The following is a 20,756-nucleotide window of genomic DNA, read 5'->3' as shown; positions in this document are numbered from 1 at the left end:
TAATGTGCATACAACATTGCTGTTGCAGTGATGAGGTTCATCTATCAGCTGTTTGTTTTGACAGCTACACTGCTGCTCCGCTCCCATGCTGTTCTTGTGTCCTTAAAATTATTGGGTTATGCAGTTGTTTCGCTTCAATGAAAATTTTATAAGCTGTCATTGTGAAAGATGAAAATATCAGTCTTTCCTTTTCTTTTTCTTTTTTTTCCTGAGCAGTGGAAGTATAATTTCCCGTCTGTTGCAATCTGGATAAACAAAATAAGCTCAAAATGATGAAATATGCAACAGTGAGTCAGTCCAATGTGAACATGAAACTTAAATACTCCTGACTGAGTCCAGTGACGGGATCCCCCCATCTCTTTATCTCTCTAGCTTCAGTACACACAACATGCAACCCCTCAAATCCACGAGGACACAAATGTCACACAGTCTCTTCACAACTACTTCATGTGTGACATAAACATCTTGTGCGAATTAAAAGAGCGGAATAGAGAGCAAATTCCCATCCACACTCCCCTTCTTGTTGCCATGGATATTAGCAAATAGTGGCATATCAAATCCATCACCACAAAGCTCACAGTACCTTGGTAGCAGTAGGCATCGAATTGGGCTGTGGTGTCAGGGAAGCCAGTTCGGTTTGGGTTGTTGTAGACTGTCCTCACGCCTGGCTCGTCTCCACCGCAGTTCTTCCGCGGGACATTGATGGGGTAGCGGACGCTGCCGTCTGCAAGCCAGCCAGGGTCGCACTGGTCTAGACCAGCCTGCCAGGCAAGATAGAGCTGCCCGACGGTAGCCAACTGGGCACCAAGGGAGTGGCAGTGGGTGGAGGCTGTGGCCAGGCTTAGCTTCTCTGGCATTGTGGAGTGAAAGACCTCACCTGGGAAGAACAAGTGAAAAGAAGTCAGTGTAGTGTAAAGGGTTGTTTGTCTGGAGGCATTTTATCCATCATACTAAAAGGTAAGTGTTCAGCGGTTCAGTGATTTCCACGCTTCCCATTAATTGATTATGCAAACAGTACCGCAATGCATTCTGCTAGTGAAGATATGACGCATCACATTTGTTGTAAATTTGGTTGAAGATGGCTTTGTTTTTCCTCCGGTTGCACAAAATGTTTCAGGTACATTTGTTTTTTGTGTTGTGTGAGCAGATGAGTCTGACAGCATTATCGCTTTCTTTAAAGGCAGAAGGTTCTAGCATATCTCTTCATCCTTTGTAAAAACAATAAAAAGGTACAGACATGGAGCAGAGGGATACAAGAAAAGTTTTACTGGTTTTTGCATAAGTTAGGCACTTTGCCTGAAATAAAAAAAAAATAATAACTCATCAGTTATTCAAAGCACAGACTATATAAAGGCAGTTCTTTGATTTCCAAGCATTGCAAAGAGGAAGAAAGAGAAAGACTGGTGCACAGAAACAACTGAAGTAGGAAAGCAGCAGAAGAAGAAAGGAGATGGTAAAAAATTATGCAAATCTGCATCTGAACGTCACAAATAAGATTACAGGGACAGGTTGATGATGAAAGAAATATAAGCCAGAGGAGAAGACTGTAAATGAGGAAGAATATGAAGTCTATGAGGATCCTGGAGCTAAAAATTGGAAAAAATATGTTTCTAATTGACCTAACCCTCACCAGAGGGTGAAAGTAACACTCCAACACTTTGTATATATTAAGTACATGATAAAGATACATGCACACTTCCACAGCGTGAAATTTAAAGCATGACAACATAGTTGATAGTAGATAATGTATGGTTGCTATTTTTTGATTGGGAAAATGTTGCTCTGGGTGGATTCTTAATCATCAGTAATGAGGAGTGTACAATTTGAATCAATGTAAAATACATTTGTACTACCAACCATCTCTCTTTTTCTTCTTCCTCTAATCATTTCTGGCAAGCTATGCACTGTACCGCCACAGTTCAAAGTTCTTCTTCCTCTTCTTATCATTATTATTAAACTTCTATGACCTCCCCTTCATCCTTCATGGTCAATACTTAGAGGCTCCATGCATGACTAAACCCAAATTTAAAGTCGAAACTCCTGACTCCTACCTTGAAGTTCCTTTGCAAAGCAGTACACATCAAACAGCTCTTCGGGGGACCTGCTGCCGTAGTTACGAACTCCAGGTGAGTCTTCGCGATCGCCATAGCAACCCGGTCGAGGCGACTGGATGGGATACCTGCGGAGAAAACCAGGAGACAGGGACAGAGAGACAAAGGGAGTGGGAGATTAATATAGCCTGGCCTTGAACAAGGCAGCTACAGACAAACTTGGCTCCCAGGGGGATGAGTCTGTGTTCACATGCATACAAAATAAGATGAAAATTGAACTACAATTTTATTATTGCCTCCTCTGAATACGTTGAGTTTAAGCCTATCTTCCTTATGTAGATAACCCAAATATATTTCCTGAAGGAAAAAAAATAAACGCAAACATTTCACCCTAAATACTATATGTCACATCAACTGGAAAACGTTTGCCCTCAACGTGCGTGTCCAAGAATAACCACCCAACCTTTATTCTTTATTCAGTCCTTTTTGAAAAAGGATAGAGATTGTAAGTAAGGAATACGTGGGTAAGAGGAATCACAAATTCTCTCAGTGGCTTGGAAGCGCACGGCTGATAAAACTGCGATTTACAATATTCAGGTTTCAACCATGCAGTTATTCTTCAAGAGCGTTGATTCTAGTCGCACCTGGGCATAAGCAGAGAAGCTGATTAAAAGATTATGCATGGTATACACACACAGACAGAGACACACACACATGCACCAACGCACACAGAACTACGTCTTTGTGGTGCCTCTGCCCTCATCCTCTTTCAGCGAGGATGGCTGATGTCTGTATTTCTTTCCAGTGTATTAATTGGACACTTTCTTTATGGCTGATGAGCAGTCAGAGCGTTCTGGTTCTGGACCAATTAGATTGCTCCCGAGTGAAAACAACAGGAGTGAAGGACAGAAGGAGAGGAAAAAAAAATAGAGAAGGGAGCTTGCTAAAAAAAAACACTTGTCAGCGTGCTTGGCTACAACAGCAATTTGAAATTAAAATGTTGTTATGGGGAACAGTGCGACTTGGGCTCAGCCCGGTGTTGAAGGATGCACTGCAGCGTGACAGACAGCTCAGAGAGGGCAGATGTAGTGTAATGTGTTTCCTGTGTGCAAACAAATAAGTGAGTCATTTTCTTGCTACCAAATTTTTACATACAGTAATTAATTTGTTTTGATTTTTAAAACTGTTTAACTAGCTTCATTTTTATCCCATTGCAAATCGATAAAGAATATGAATATTATTTGTTTCCATGCCAACTCTAACCAAGGGGCTAATTAGTCTGCCTCGTCTTTTCTTAATCATAAACCATGTGCCAACCCAACATGTAATCACACACTGACTTGTGTACTGCTTGGTTTGACCGACACTATCTTGTTTTTGTAAAACCAGAAGAACTGATATGGATGAAGGGTTGCAGTTGGGGAAGAAGCCGTGGACTTGGATATTAAAGAAGAGAGGACTGGCAGGTCATTGTGTGTGACCTCTGTGGTAAATCAAAGCCGCACACTGTGTTTGTTGTCTATTTTGCCCTAAATGGAACCACACTTTACAGAAAGGACATGATGCTATATTTAAAAAAAAGACCTGAAACTGTAAACTAAAATGCTCAAGCCTGACCACTTGTAAGTTCAGGTGTAAATATACCCAAGACACATTGAGGATGATCTGCCAAAACCACTTTGGGAGGTGGTCGGAAACGCTTTGTGATCACATTGAACAGAAGTGTGAATGCAGTGCGTCTCTGCTCCTCCGAGCACAGCTAATGACACAACTGCACAGTCTCCTCTGGTTTCGGTTTTCCGCTGGTCGAAGACGACTTCTTCCCCTGCTTTGTAAAGCAAAGAGGATTCTCCACATTAGCAGGACTTCACATGTGGCTAACATTGTTGTTGCTGTTGTTGCAGAAGAAGTGGGGGAGGTGACATAAAGGGGGGAGGGGAAGCAAACCGGCTCTTGATATGGACAGTGGAGACACATGTTATATAATACCAGGTGTAAATGCATGCGGTGAGGCACTATCCGATCACTTTCTGATCACAGATGATGTTATTACAGTCTGTTATTGTCACCTTGTCGCTTATTTTTTATCATGTAATCATGTTCTGCTACAGCCGCTCGGAGCAGACACACTTTCACATCCAGTCTCTGCCTGTTGCTGACACATGAAAATTCCATGTTTATGGGTCCATATAACAGCAGTAGCTTCTTGTTTCTGTCTTTCAGTAATTTCCAGGCAAACCGATGAGAGACCTTTTTTACATGTTATATGTTTTCCAATATTTTCAAAACTAATGGCTACATTTTTGTATATTTTACATGTAGGCCGTTTGAATGTAACCCTTGGTGATGCCTTGTACGTTACATTCACTTTGTAACCACAGTGACAGCGAAGAGTCACAGCTTCACAGTTACTCCAGTTTCAACAAACATAAACTCTGAAGCACTTGTCACACATGTACTCAGAGTAGAAAGCCTCACCGGACAGTCTGGTCAGACAACCAGCCAGCATCACAGTTGTCAAAGCCATCAGCGAAAGTAGCCTGCAGATGGCCCGGTGTTGCAATGTCTGCTGAATTCTCCGCACACACTCTCTTGGCGTCAGTGAAGGACAACGCATAACGGTCATGAGGGGCCCGGTAGTGAAACACCACACCTGGAGGAGAGAAAGCAAATATATGATAACAAAAAGGGTGGAAAATAATACATAAATTTATGAGTGCTACCTTTGGGATACAGAAATATTTATTTACTGCAACCTTGAGCCACTGAAACAGGAACATGCTCAAAAAAACGGGGTAAACACAACACCCTCTATAGACATCCACATCATGTACTGACATTGTTTCATCTGTTCAGGGGAAAGCAAAGACATTCAGGTTCAGCAGCCTGCACATGTAAGTCTCATTTGCAACGGATTGTCAGTTGGCTTATCATTATAGGAAAGAGATGTTACCCTTGGATACAGTGCATGACAGAGTGAAGTGATGTTTATTTTACCGCTTGAACCAAACAGACATTGTCATCCTGCTGCATTCTGCCTGTCTCCACGCTCATGATGGCAAGACAATGAGGACACGAATAAACAGAGAGGGAGCGATTCACTGTATTCAAAGCGACGCTTGTGCTGAACCACAGTGACAGAATGGTGAAGGTGAGAGGTAGACAGGAATATCAACAATTGAGGTTAAAGTCACTGAAAAACTAGGGAAAGCTGTAAAATGAATGTATGTTCCAACTTAAATGGGAATGTAATAGCCTCAGAAGTGTCCATCTAATGTTCCCTCACCTCGCCCTGACAGCTTCCACTGACATAAAAGCTTCTGGCTTCTGGCTTCTAACACTGCTCCTTTATCTTCACTGTGAGTCCGGGAGAGTGACAGCGGTTCTTGTGAGATGGAGGGCTATGTGGCAATTTGAGCATGAGCTCTTTAAGCTCACACACAGGTTCACACAGCTATCCTTTGAAGGACTTACAACCTCAATCTAACCACATATCAAACCTTGAACCAGAAATGAGGAGCTGCCTCATAAGACCAGGTTTTGGTCTCTATGGTTTTACTCTAGGTTTGTACAGTTCCAGAAAAGGTCCTCACGCACACACACAGTTTTGTTTCTTTTTTGTTTGACCCGATCTCCCAGTTTCTGTCTTTTTTCTCTTCGGAGCTGTGGGACCATACCACGGTGGCTATTACGTACCCTCGGGAGACAATGGACTTCCTCTACATACTATGTGTATATATGGTGGCATTACACAGGAGGTTCAAATAACTCATCTCTATTTTTACTCTCTACATCTTCACAAATCCGCACGCAGTCCCCAGGAGGACGGATAGGAAGGCAGTGTTGGTTAATACATGATGGCCTCATTGTAAGACGGTTCAGGCACCAGTGTCCCTTTGCCTCTTGCAATTATTGCTTATTTCACAGCACTACACCCACTATTATAAATATACTGTTAAATCATAACACGCTTGAAACCACAGAGGATCAGTATAGTAGTATTACAGTTGTAGGCAATATGGGGGATAATAGAAATCCCCCTGTATAGTAAGTGCTACTTTTTATGAGGTGTCACTTTTTGCCTTGTTGAGCATTAGGTGATAAGGTACATACAGTGCTCGGTACTATGTATAATAAACATGAGTTATCTGAGCTTAAGATAATGACTGCCTATAGCACTGTTTTAGAGGTTATTCTCTACATAACCAACAATCCACAACATAAAAAGCTGTAGTTGTTATGTTTCTAGGAATGATGCTGAGACACTGGCTGCAAAGTTTAAGTTTGCATATCCTTCTGGAGAACTTGGACCTTGTCCAACGGCGTGAATGTGAGAGTGAATGGTTGTCTGCCCATGGTGCACCCTGCTTTTCACCCCACTGTATGTCGGGTGGGATTGGCTTCAACATCCCCTGCAATCCTTCACACAAAAATGTAATGAATGGACAATAAGATGCTCGCAATTCGGGCAAAAGTGTAGAAGGTATTTCTTTAAAAACAAGTTTACTATAGCCCCAATACAGATCGTGAATCTTGCACAGTGTAAACCAGGCGGCACTGAAGGTGATCTAGGAGCTCGAACATTTTAACAACCACAAAGTCTGCAACATCCCAGAGGTTTCATAAATAAATTCAGCAGATTTTCACTTGACGTGCTATCTATTGTCCTCACACACCATTTAATAGTGAGGCAGCCATATCTCACCACAGACAATGGCTGACACGCACAATCAATGACGCTGTGCTCTGATTGGTAAGACACAGCCAATTAACCAGTCAATATGAGCCAAGAGGAAGAAAGACAGAGCAGGGAGCAAGTAAGACAGAGGCAGCGGCGGGACAATTATGACGACAAGATGGCAGAACAGGATTGTCATTTCATTGTGGCTTAGACACACAAATCTGCTTAGGAGAATAGCAGAGTGGATTAATATGATATTGATATAGCTGAGCAGTATCAATACTTGCTAATTATTATGTTGAACACTCTGTAGAATTAGTGTGAAGACGGCTGTGGTCTGCCATGTGGCCTGAGTGCCAATTAAGACTAAGCCCCAGAGATGGGTACTCGTCGCTGGCTACGTAATTGGTTTCTCTCTGAAGGAATGGTTTTCGTAGTGTTTTAATCGATTGGCCAAGCGGGAGAGGCCACAGGGTTTCTCATGCAAAGTGACAGGGGTCTTGCTTCTAAAATGTAAAGTACGTTTTAAAAAAAAATCAGACAGCGAGTAGCAATTCTCAGTATGATATTGTCAAAATAGAAATTAGGAGGTTCAAACAGCGGTATATGTGGTCACGCTTTCCCACAAACATGTACAGGCGACAGAGTGGAGGCTATTGTCACCACCAGTTACAGACAATGTGACCATCGCTGTGTCTTTGTAAAAAAAAATATGGCTTTTACAACTAATGTGTGCAACATTAGCATGGATTTGTAGCGAGAGGCATGATAGTGCACAGCAGCTAATGCATTGTGTGATTCCCCGTGGTCATTATGATAATAGCTTATTATTAAAAATAGTGAGTGACCTGGAAAGAATATGATGATAGCACTGCAGCTAAAATACTCTGACACAGTAATTATAGTTCTACTACAATGAACTAGCTCCAGGTGGTCTGGCAAAATACGGGTGTCCTGGATACAGATAATTTGGTAAATGGGTTGTCTATTTAGCGAAGCCACTGAGAGCCATACAATGCTCTCAGAGTAACACTATTTGACTACAGCGTACACCGTGGGGTTCCTACCTTATTGGTTTCATTACGCTTTCAGTGCATGAATGGCACCAGAGTGGCACCAGGTCAATGATGTTTAATGTGTTCTTGCTCCCTCACCCTTTTCCCTATGATCATACGTTCTGCACAGATAGAAAACAGCCCTGGCAGTGGTGGCTATTACAACCAGGATCATATTATTTATGGCTGCAGACCTTGAGAGCAATCAGGGAAGTGCAACAATGAGTGAAATGAAACACCCACCCCAATGCGTATAATGACATAAAAGGTGTTGATTATTGGTTAATTACTGTTCCTCTGATTGTGATTATAATTCTGCTTGCCTTTCTTTCCTCCCCACAAATGCTTCATGCATATGACAATTCAGTATTAACATTACGTTAACACATTACAGAGTATGGCTGTCAGATTGGAATAAAACACAGCTCTGGTAAGATACTAGAACGTAGAACGATGATTTAGTTCAAATTACCAGTGGAAACAATTCAGGTTAAACTTTAAGTAACAAAGCACTTTGGTCAATGTTAGCAAAAAAAAACAACAACAACAACCTCAAAGAGAAATATTCAAATTTCTTGAATAACGGACAAATATTTGTCTTTTTCAGTAACTCAAATAGTGGTTGTAGCTCTGTCGTTTACTTTAAAATGCACCTCTTAGCTGTCAGTAAAGATTTAGCTTTAGCGGTTTCTTAATTATTTAATGCTAATCACTGCTCCTGAACTTTAATACTTAATAAACCTTTAATTACTTGTGTACAGGCTTAATTGTGGTTCGTTATCTCAATCAGTTAATTAGACTTTAGATTTATTAGCTATCAAATCGCTTAATTAAATGAAACAACCACTCTCAGGACGTTTTGAGAGCATAGTTAGCACGTGATGGTAGCATGTTCCCCTAAAATGTGACCCAATCATGGTACATTATATATCTCAGGGAATACATTTTAATTATATTAGGTGAAATATGACATGAGTATCCTCAAAGAGATGACACAAAAAAGACTGCCTGGTATTCACCTGTGACCTCCAGGGGAACCGTGTCCTGCTCGTCATTGATGCCCACCACAACTTCACAGCGGTACAAACCAGAGTCACTGGTACGTAGCCCGGTCAGAGCGAGAGTGGCATTGAAGCGGTTGACACTGTAACCAGGCAACGTGACACGACCTTGGAAGGCTTTCTTCACCTGATAAGGGAGGGGAGACAAAAGGGGGGAAAAAAATAATGAAGGAAACACGAACTAACCACTGACACCAGACATTTCTCTGTTATTGTACCTTGACCACGTTATCTTTGGCCACCAGGACTGACTGTTCCTTCTGCAGGCCGTCAGAACCTCTTTGGCCCCAGACTTTGGTCCACTTGATCCTGGGGGGTTCATGAGATGAACCAGCACTGGGGCGCAGGGTGAAGAGACAGGGGAGGAGAACAGTTTTGGACAGTTCCTCGCTTATGGTCTGATGGGTCACTCTGCGCATATTCACCACAGTATCGGCACTGGTTATGCCTGAGAAGAGGAGAGGAGAGGAGAGTCAATCCCATTTTGTAAATAAAGCCAGAGGACATTATTTTTCATTACAATGAAAGATGTTAGTTAATTGCTTCTTGAAGAAGAAAACATGTGATCTCCTTTAGCGTTATTTTGTTTTCCATGGCTGTGAAGTATCAAGTCATGGTGTCATCGATCATTGATTATTGGTCATTGATCCAGTCGACCATTACTGTTCAACCTAAACAGCGGGAGGCAAGATATCAAAAGTATTTTCAAATACCATGCATCACTCCTTGATATTGTATTTATGGGATAGATAACTACCACCTCTTTGTAGCTTAAACCACCCCCATCACTGAGGTACAAAAAATACATTTATTAAAACTCATGACAGGGAAAGCGCATCATTATAGAAAAATGTGATGCATTCACAGGACCTCTGGTATCAGCTAAATCCAGCAGTGCTCCACTGATTTCTTTTTTCCCCCTGTTGTCTTTTACCCGCAAAACTAATTTTACTCTGGTGGAGTCGTACCTTAATATCATCCTCTAATCCTGTGTCACCTTGACGGAAAAGACAGGCTCATTTACATTGCAGAGGGGAATGTGAATTCATAAACAGGTCGTTATGTCTGTGCCATTATCATGTTTTTATACATGTTTCTACCTATATACTGTATATATATAGACTCTGAATATGTTTGCATAAACACTAGCCTATCACTTCCCTAGCTCCATTATCTGCGTCCTTTCCCAAGCAATAAAAAGAAAGAAGAAAGATCAGAAAATAAAAGACCAGAATAAAAGCACTGGCTGGGTGGGTGGCACAGACAGTGGGGTTGAACTGTGGTGAACTGTATTGATTTCTTTTCATTAGTGTCACTTTCAGTCATTCAGCAGTTTTACGTATAAACGCCCAATTGGCGTCCTTCCTCTTAATCCAAATCCAGATTCTGCTTCCCTCAGCAGCCTCTGATAGAGCCTTGGCGGCTTGTTGGAGGGCTTGTCCCTAAATCCCAATCCACAACAAGAGCCTGGTTGTTGATGTGGCTACAAAGCCTCTACACCTAACCCAAACCACATTGTTCGGCTCCTGCTTCTTCGTACTTCAGGCTTTTTCTATTCATTAACTTCCCCTACTGCAGCCTCCATGGTAGTGTTAATTCCACAACATACAGGGATTGTGAGATTGAACAAAAGATGAATTCCTGATCTCAATCAACCTGCGTTTCAGTCATGGGCAGTGTCCTCAGATCCCCAGAAGGTTGCAAATACCGTAACACTGCCAGTGTCTCTACAGGATAACACATATACAGTCTGTCTGAAGGAGGAAGGGTTATGAGAAAACATTCCAACCGCTCACTAGCATTACGGCACTTTTGTGTTTCCCCAAAAAACTTAAAAACTAAAAAACGGATTATTATCTCCACAGCATCAATTGTCTTGACTCTGGTTGCCAGTTCTGACATTGTGAGCATCATTTAGGCAACAATTATTTGCTTATGGTGCCAATAAGAAGACAGAGTCACAAATGATGCCAAGGAAGCTTAAAAATCATGACCTCATTCTCTTTCCCCATTCTTTATTTGGACAAATGTTCATGTTTGTTTCCCCACTGGTGCTGTCATTTACACAACTAAGTAAATCACCTTCATGTACATGTCTTTCATAAGGGCCCTAAATCCCATTTGCTAGAGGTCAAATAGTAATAAAAGAAACAAAAATAAGCAGAAACAAATCATCACCCTCTCACCACCATGGGGATGAAAGTAAACAGATGAATATCTTTGCTATAACAAATCTGCATTTAGATGGAAATGCTCCAACAAACATAGCCCCAACAAGACTGCGGTTTGTCTCCATTTGTGTTTGGCGCTGCGCTTTGTCACTCATTTCTAAACAAGGCTCAATTGGATGTTGGGTGAAAAGTGAAAAAAAAAAAAAAAAAGGAGAGGCAAGACAGAGCTGAATGTCAATACAGCTGAAGAAAAAGAGGACGTTGTAAAACCCCATAGTGGAAAACATTGTATTGTAAAGACTAAGTCAGTGTGGTGGGCTTTGTTAAATGTTAACAGGCAGAACTGTTATTGACCTCTACCAGTCTTGTGTCTTTTTTCTGTCAGCCCGAGTGTAGAGAAGGGCATCGAGACGATTCATGCTCCGGCTCCTCCTGGAGGATCCACTCTCAGCAGCTTACAGCTTGTGCCAGGATTTTCTTATTTTCTTTCTGGTGGTTCACAGTGGCATCAACGTGATCGTCACCGTTGGCCCATCTGTCTTCACTTTAGAGGTGCTCTCGAATTATTAAACACAGTCAGGGAGCCTTTATGTGGCTGGCACAGAGCTGCACACAGACACAGGGTGAGTGGTAATGGCATTTTCAACTCCAATACTAACACAATTGGGAACATCATTCCATGTTCTCCCCATATTTTTCCTATTCTTTCTTTCCAGTATGCCCACAATTGCTTTTGGACCTCAATTTTCCCAAATCAAATCCATCAGCGTGTCAGTCAGGAGCTACTGGGTCTGATAGAATGTATTTTATTCTGTTGTCTGCATGTCACCTGAGTATGTGTCTGTAATGCATGATGTATGTATGTTTGTTTGCACATGTGTCATAGATTAGCTGTTTGAAAGAGTCTTGTTGCTGTTTGTTGACCACTTTGTAAATACATGATGATCTACAGCAGGCTCAGATAAAGCTGCACTTGTAATCTTTTAGCTTAGTTAGCTTAAATCTGCAACATGGTGTATGTTGACACTTTGAAAAAGGATTTGAAAGGATGAAATTGCAATGCCCAAGATATTTAATAGCCTCTCAGGGAAAGGAATATGTTACATTTTGATACTGAGTGTGGAGGAAATACTAAGTAGTTGTTGATAAGTCCTTGAAAGTCTGTGTAAGTTAAATTTTATTTAACACATTTTCTGCAAAACTGCAATAAAAACCAGTATATAAACAGTATAAAGTAATGGATTAAGAGAATATGAGAATAAGGTAAAGTAGGTTTTAAGATGACCAAAAACACCAAATTCTGGTGCCCCAAAATCCTTTGTCCTCACTCGTGCAACAACTAAAATTAGAGTTTATTGGCAGTGAGAGCTTCCTGATCATTGGAAATCAAATTACATTTTACATTACTTCACAATGCATAAATACATACAATTAAATTAAAACACTGGCAGTGGTCTGAAGTTGCATAAAATTCAATTTTCTCAGGTGCACTGCATGAATAAATTTGATTTCCAGGAACCTTTCAGTTAATTTACAGTTGCCATCTTCTTTCTCAGTGAGTTCATCTTGATTTTATCATTTCAATTTACAAAAATGAAATGCAGTACCAGATGTAATACTATATAACAACAGAAATACAGGAAAGACACGTTTTTAAAATGAGCGAAAAGAGGGTGAATAAATTTTATCTTTTGATATGAATAAAACATATGCAGCAGCAGTAAGTGTGGGTTTGTTTTTGTGCCAGTGGATGGTCTGAAAAAACTGCTTGCTGTCCTTATTGTTTTGTAAAGGGAAATTGAGAAATGCATTCTTTTAACAACTACCTATGTCAGGTGTAAAACCACAAGGCAAAAATAGACAGGGAAGATGGCTGCTCTCAAACACTAACAACAAATCAGGGTTTAATTACAGACAAAGAGAGAGAGGGAGAGGATGCTGAGAACTCAAGATTACCCATTGGTCTTTTGAAACCAGACAGAACCATACTTATATAACAGGATGAAGCCTGGGGAAGAAGTTGTGAGGGGAATCTTACTGAGAGTGTGAGGACTGAAAGGTCACACTCCACAAAATCTGCTGTCAATTACACCATAGCCACTCCCTACAACATACCAGGCTCTATTGACTATTATGGGACCATAGCTTACAAAATGGACACATGGTGTTCGACCTGAAACTAGAGATTGAAATGACAGCATGTGATTGGAAGAGTTAAGAATGAGCACTCTTCTATCCATTATTCAATTCTTCACACTCATTTTCAGCCGGCTCCACTGAAATCGCTCACTAACTTCCTTTGTGTTTAGATGGTTTTTCGCACAACGTTCAGTGGGTGCACAGCTTTAAGTTACGGGCGATAAACTTCATGTTGCGACTTCAATGGCGTCTCTGATGGCCAGGTTAAGCTTGTTATAACAAGCCCGAGTGCACAGATGTGTCAATGTGGAGAGTGAGAGAAAAAAGGTTTAAATCAGGGGTCTCAAACTCAAATGACCTGGGAGCCAATGCCCATCTATTGTGGTCAAGAGGGGGCCGGCCTAAAGAACAAAATGTGGGGGAAAAAATAACAGACATTTATTTTAAATTACATTAATAATAGTGTGGACAACTGTATTTAAAATTTGTACCAGGAGCCGTTTCAGCAACTGCCATTCGTGGCTCGGGCCCTAACAAGTGTATTTATATATGTAATTGAATGTTGTATATGATATATTTAATAATGGGATAATTATGACCAAATTATTATTACTGTTATAAAAACATTGCCAGCAAACATAAATTATATTCTATCACTTCGCTGGCAGCTGTGCCTCAGCTACACACTGTGTTGGGGTCTTGATCCATGTTTTCATTAAAACATGATATTAGGTGGGGGGCCGCATGTAATCGATTGGGGGGCCGTCAGTTTGAGACCCCTGGTCTAAATAAAGCTCTACTCATGCTGCTGCAACATTAAACGATATTTTACCATAAGAAAGCAACATCATGTGTTGATCAGTGTTAATAGTGTGGCTCTTTTTACACTCCTTAATACGTCCTGAGAATACTACGTCCACATGGGCGCATTCACCCTCCTCCTCTTCCTCACACATGCTTCAGGTGCTAATGTGAGCGTGAGATAAGGTCACATTAGTTTTTCATATGCCGTGCCATGCCCCTGAAAAAAAAGTGAGACCATAATCTCCTCAGTTTGTTTATGCAGTGCAATGTAATGAGGATTGTCCTGAACTTTACACATCCAGCTGTCTGTCCACCTAAATCCAAAGGACAGACAGGTGGACTGAAAGAGGAGTGAAAGAAGCCATCTGCGTGAAACCATCACTCAACAGAGGAGGAGGCTTATGACACCGACTCTCTGCCACCTACTTGTTCTTTTCCTGAACTCTCATCCAGAAAGGATCAACACTCATACACAGAACAACAAAGGTGAACGCCAACATTCACACAATAGCAAACTGGGTCTCTCAGGCAACCCTAACAACCCTCCTTCACACTTTGCCTCAGGTTAAACTAACAGACTGAAACTGGGGCCTTTATCTATATGGAAACAGAACTTTCCCTGTATGATATTTCTCTTATTTTGTTCCGTAAACACAGCATTGTTTCAAAAATTGTCTGCAAACACACAAAACCTCCCCCAAAACGACTATAAACAATGTAGAATATACGTCAGACCTATGATGACAAGATGACGAGCAAGAGAGAGGTAGGACTATGACATCATAGTCCTATTTTCTCATGTAATGCCCTGCTCCATGTGAATAAAAAGCTGATATGATACAAAACTTCTGTAGATTCTGCTAAACTTGTTCTTGTGTGTGGAGGCTCTGTGTCAGGGGGTGAATAACCTGCATTTAATGACATAAAACCACTCTAGGTAGGTATTCAGAGGGTAAACACACACTGATTTTTACACCAAGGCAACAATCCAGTGAGTCAGAAATGAGAAAGCCTCTTGGATGAGAGGTGAAATATCTGAAACAAACTGAGAACCTTCACAGACATGAGAAAGTGGAGAGGTTTTTTTTTGCCAGCAAACAGGTTTCAGACACTTCTACACTCCACTTGCTGGAACCAGAGATCAGATCCATTTTTTGGGGGGCTACGGATTACAACAAACTCAATCACTCCCTCACCGGTGCCAATCCCAGCTGAAATAGACACACAACCACCAACTGTAGGTATGAGTGTGAGAGTGCTCACACTCATACCTACAGTCAAATTCAGAGTGTCCAATTTTCCTAATCCCTAAAACTAAGCCACCAAAACAACAGCTATGGTAACAGAGGCCCCCGATGCAATAAACGGTTAGGAACGTGTGATCAGGGCAGAATTTGAAAACACACACACAGAGAGAGACAGACAGGAATGAGAACACACAGCAACACTCTCCTCACTGAAGTTGCCGTCTCAGCACAGCAGGGTCTGTTAGGCAAACATCATGCAGAGTTTGGCAATTGTCTCCATGCTGATTATCTCTGGCATGCAAACCTCTACCCAAAACTGTTCCTGCTACTCCCACCTGCTTCCCCCTTCCTTTCTTCTTTCCTTCCATGCCTGCAACTCCTCCTCAGATGTTCTCTTTTTTTCTTGCTGTCATATTTGGTCTGTGTCTCACTCACTGTGGCTGTGACTCTCCCATCTGCTTCTTTTCTGTTATTTCCTCCACTAATCCAGCAGTCAAATCTGCTACATTTTTATCACGCTCTCCATTTTTATTTTCCAGCGTGAATTTTGTCCATTAAAAATATTCCTAGTGTTACAACAACAACAAATCTCCGGGGAGACGAATATAAACTTCTAATCACTTCAACTTAATTAACTTCATTTTATTTCACTTTAATTGTATTTTCCAAGCACCAAATCAAAACATACTTAATGAAGGCACTTTGAGGTCGAGTCCTTAGAATATTATTCACTGTACGACCAACATTAGCCTTTCATTTTTTACCAGTTTATGGACTAAATGGATTCATGGCCAACAGAACATTTGGGACAAATCCCCACACCAGACACATTCAGCAAAATATATGGAGCTGATCTACAGGCATTACACGATTGTAAACATGTATTACTCATTTATATTTCATGTTTATAGACTGATGACTATGCAACAATTAATTTTGCTGAATAAATACTTCTGCATCACTGATATCTGGTTCCTTGTTGCTCATTTCTATAAACAGTGACAGAGAGCAGGGTTGTGGTGAAAAGATGAGATGAATCATGCTAAAGTTGCATCATATCCTCTGAAAGAGTGCAAGTCAGAAAAAGGTCCTGTTCACAGACCTAAATGGAAGAACCAGTGTGAAAAGACACAAAAACCTGCTGAAGTCTGTGTTAAAACCTCTCACTCATCATATTAGTAATGTGCGACATATTGTTTTGCAAATGGGTGAAATGTGTGCAATAATAACCCTATCTGCTTACTTGAACACTCGACACTAAATGGCATATTGTCTGATTATTCTGTTTTCACTGCTTATTTATGTATTTATTTATGATATTGTTAGCAATTTGAACTCTGCTTTTAAATTAGCATTCTCATTTTTTGTTTTTTAAGCATTTGGGATTTTACAAGTGCCTCGGGGGAAACTCGCAAAAGCAATTTCGCCGCGCTGCACAATGAGCATAAAGTGGTTGACTCTTGAAGAGTGTTTGCGATAAAGCAGACAAACGTGGATTCTACGTGCCTGATTCATGACAGTCAGAATATTACAATAGCTTTGAAAAAGTCATCATGGACAGTACACAAAGATGTGTGTACAGACAGCCAAAACGTTGACCATGCACTCTTAGAAATAAGGGTTCCAAAAGAGTTCTTCTCCAAGGGCTGAGGTTCTACCTGGAAGCATTTGCTTCTGAACAACCCTTTCCCGAAGAAAGGGTTTTTCAAGGGGTCTTGGTAACACTAATGGTTCCAGTAAGAACCATTTGATCCAGAGAACTCTTTAAAAACCCTGTCCTGAATAAAGGGTTTTAAAAGGGTTCTTGGTGGAACACTCCAAAAGGGTTCCAGGTGGGATCTTAATAAAAAGGTTCTACCTGGAGCCAAAAAGGGTTCTCCTATGAGCACAAGCCAAAGAACCTTATATGGTTCTACTTAGCACTTTTATTTCTAAGAGTGTAGGACAGTTTTGGTTTGGTTTTGTTGGCACCAAACAATCAATGCACTATCAACTGTGAGCTATCAATAGATTCAATGACTGAGTTGTTTCTATGTTTACTTTCTTATGTTCAGCTCAGTCTCTGACTATTCAGAATCTTCCCTGTGTACATTTGTGAAGCCTCCTCAGAAAGCCGTAGGACATGTGTGCAAATCTTGTGATTCGTTTTTAACTCGCATGGTTTGTTAAATCAATTTGCACGGCCCTGGGTGAATTTGCATCTAATCACGTCTTTCCATTAACTGCGTATGAAATCACATCACCCCTTCAGTTCACTTGATGTTCTGTCTGCCCACGTAATTACAGCCAAGATCCACTGAATGCAGCCCTGAAGCAATGCAAAGTTTGCCCCCTATCATTTTTCAGTGTGATGTGAGAGGATGATGTTTGTAAAGGCAGTGTGGGATCCCAGGTGATGCAGGATTGACTGGTGATGTGAAAACAGGATTCAATTACTTTTTTGTTTTTTTTTCTTTACTTTAGGCTCCTCGTGAGGAAATGAATGAGGGAAAAGAAGTGATGGGATGAAAAAATGTACCTGCCGTTTTTACCGGTAGTGCATGGATGACTGTAAAGGTGATGGTTATTATTATAGCCTCTGGGATGTCACTTTTCAAGTACCTCATTACAAGTGCTTAAGTGACTTAGCCTCTCACACTCCTTCCTTGTTACCATCCTGTCTTAAATTCCTCAATCATTTATTATATGCTCTAACCGTCCGTCAAACCGTTCCTGACAACAGAGTCCTCCTACACTCTCCTTCTGACTCCAAACCAGGCCATGTCAGGCTTCACAGGAACTCCCCCCGCTGCTGCCCTGACTAATTTGTGCACCTTCTGAAGCATAACGATATATTTATCTCGTGTGGCACGCAGCCAACATTTTAAATTCATAACTACACACAGAAGTGCATGCACAAAAGTGCAGGCATGCTCAACTTAATGCTTCCTCCAGCACCACCATTTTCAACCCTCTCCTGTCAAGTAAAGTGTCACGGGGTGAGCTGTAGTGCCAACTCTTGCCGTACTCTTCTCCCTCCAACTGACTCTTTCAAAAGTCGTTCAGCCAGAACCAAAAAGTAGAAGATGCCAGATTGGAGAGAAGGAAAATGAAAAGAGTGGACGTTAATGCCCTCAAAAACTGAACTTCTCCAGAGCAAGCAGTATTTGCAACACATACACTTTTGAGATGCAGATCCTCAGTGAGTGTGTGTGTGTGTGTGTGTGTGTGTGTGTGTGTGTGTGTGTGTGTGTGTGTGTGTGTGTGTGTGTGTGTGTGTGTGTGTGTGTGTAAATTGGCTGCATAAAGCACCTGGCAGATGTAACCTGGAGGTTTCTTCACAAACATACCCACGCAGGCAAAGACAGACAGAGAAGTTGGCTGAATTTCCATCATCTCTGAGTGCAGAAGTGTGCCCCGAGTCACAAAAAAGGCCCCAGTGCCAGGTCTGAGGATTTTTTTTCATTTGCCTTCACAGATGCCAGAAACAATAGAGTGCACAGAGAAGTAGACCATCAGGAAGACATCAGAGACCAATGAGGGGGTGTTCAGTCCTGTCCTGTGTTCGCACAAAAGCATGCATATGCAGAGTGAGCCAAAGACAGTGTGGAGACAGCAAAGGTGGACTGACAGGTCTGAATCATTGTGTTGTGTTCTTGTCCCTGTAGAGCACTATGGTATAGACGGAAAACCTTCAAAGAGATATATATTATATATATGTGTATATATATGTATCATATCAAGTAAAGGTATAGGAGTCTGCATCAGCATCTTTCTCATTCTCTCATTCCCTCAGCAAATGCAAAGTCTGTAAAATAAGGTAAGTGCACGAATGCAAAATGTCAACACCTTCCAGAGTTTGGATAATTTGCTGGCAAACAGCAAGAGGATTAAGATCCTAAACTCTAGCTTTTCAGCCAACTCAAAGCAAATTTTAATGAGCTCAGGAGTGGCAAAAATAAATATCTGAGAGATTTAAACGAAATATCAAAAACTTCTATTTCAGAAATGGCTGAAAGGGTGAATGTGAGCCTTGGTGTTAAATGTTTGAGTTTTCTCATCCTTACCACACTTTTCTCTTTTCACCTTCTCTGGAAAGTGCTGCGGGGCTACTCTACTAACGAGAGGAGAAGATCTTTCACATGTTCAAGGTGTGTGCACTAGTGGCTCAGTGTGACAAAGTCTAATATAAAGGAATGGGCTCTTCCACAACACAACAGAGCACTGTTGTCCACAGTCAGTCTGCTTTGATTAAATTACACCCATAGATTTGTAATTAAATGTTTTTGAGCATGAAACTTGTGTTAGTTCGTGGATCCAAGCGATTGATTCAGAAGATAATCAGCAGGAAATGAATCAAAAAATATTTGGTTATTAATCATTTATGGTGCTGACCTATGCAGGACCAAGGTACACTGAGCCCCAGTCCATGATTCGCCTCCCACAGAGGTTGCATTTGAAAGCAGTTTATCTCACAGTGCAGTGAGTAGGATTTCAAAATGTGAAGGTTCCTTCAAAAAGGTTTTTTTTTGGGTTCCTTCAAAAAAAAATGTTGGGTTGACACTGACTTTTAAATACCATTGTTGAGTGATTTCTATTGTGATTTGATTAATGATGTAACTCCAGTTCAATATTGACTGTGTTAGAGATTTAAAACAAAATGGAGAGGATGTGAATTGAATCGCAGCTTTTGTAATTAGTTCATCGTTTTGTTTTGAAGTGTTATTTTGATTAGAAACGATAAATTAAAAGTGCCTTATTATGTACTACGTTACATGCCCTTAGTGCAGCAACAGCTCTGTTGCCAGGCGACAGTGATCGGGCAGGACAAATCCTACATGTTCAAAGATGTCACTGTCTTTCGCAATCATGTAGATTCCAAAATAGGCAGCACCTGGACTGGGACTAAGCTAGCGTACGACAATGTGATCTGCAGCGCTTCACATGGATGTGGTCTCGACAGATGAGAGGTAGTGACGATTATTCGAGTCGTAGAAGTAATTAAAGTATAGTTTTGAAACATTTCGGTCTAATTATTATGTAGTTTACAGTGGAGCTCAGGTGACAGGGAGCATCTCCAGTTTAATGAGGACTCACCGCAGACTGTGGTTTGAAGCAGAAGGAAGGCCAGCAGGGGCTGCAGTCCACACACAGGCAGTTTGCCACGCATCCTGCTGCACCTGGAGACAGAGATGAAGAGAGGGAGGGAGGGAGGGAGGGAGGGAGAGTGAGTACACAAAGGAAACTGAAATCAACAACAAATCAACATTCGTCTTGTGAGGTTTTTCCTCATACACACCACAGACGGGTGAATCAGAAGCAGTAATTCCTTTTCATTTTGTTCAGTTCCATCTTCATTTTTAATTTACAGTTTAAAAATGAGTGTCATGTGTGATGAAGTCCTCTGAAGCCCCTGTGGGCTTGTGATTAAGTGTCTGCAAGTGCTGCACAAATAAACATAATATAGCCATCATGTGTAATCTTTTTTTAAGTGTAGAATAGAAATGTGGCATTTTCTTTTTTACCTCACAATGAAATTTAAAGGCTTTTGTTAAAATATTGCCGTTA

The 20,756-nt window shown here is 41.1% G+C and overlaps 1 protein-coding gene across 1 annotated transcript in view; it reads right to left on the bottom strand.

Moving 5' to 3' along the window:
• Positions 1–20,358, bottom strand: part of ncanb (neurocan b) — a gene marked incomplete at both ends in the record, with an annotated part of 113,984 nt that extends 93,626 nt beyond the window's left edge. The window contains 6 exons of the mRNA XM_083888228.1: positions 584–877; positions 2,052–2,179; positions 4,530–4,704; positions 8,807–8,975; positions 9,067–9,296; positions 20,286–20,358. Coding sequence (XP_083744354.1) covers positions 584–877; positions 2,052–2,179; positions 4,530–4,704; positions 8,807–8,975; positions 9,067–9,296; positions 20,286–20,358 — 1,069 coding nt within the window. The remainder of the gene's footprint in view (positions 1–583; positions 878–2,051; positions 2,180–4,529; positions 4,705–8,806; positions 8,976–9,066; positions 9,297–20,285) is intronic.
• Between the last annotated feature and the right edge of the window lie 398 nt (positions 20,359–20,756).

This window comes from Microchirus variegatus (assembly GCF_963457635.1).
Source record: "Microchirus variegatus genome assembly, chromosome: 4".
Lineage (NCBI taxonomy): Eukaryota > Metazoa > Chordata > Actinopteri > Pleuronectiformes > Soleidae > Microchirus > Microchirus variegatus.
This window is presented reverse-complemented; position numbering and strand designations above follow the sequence as displayed.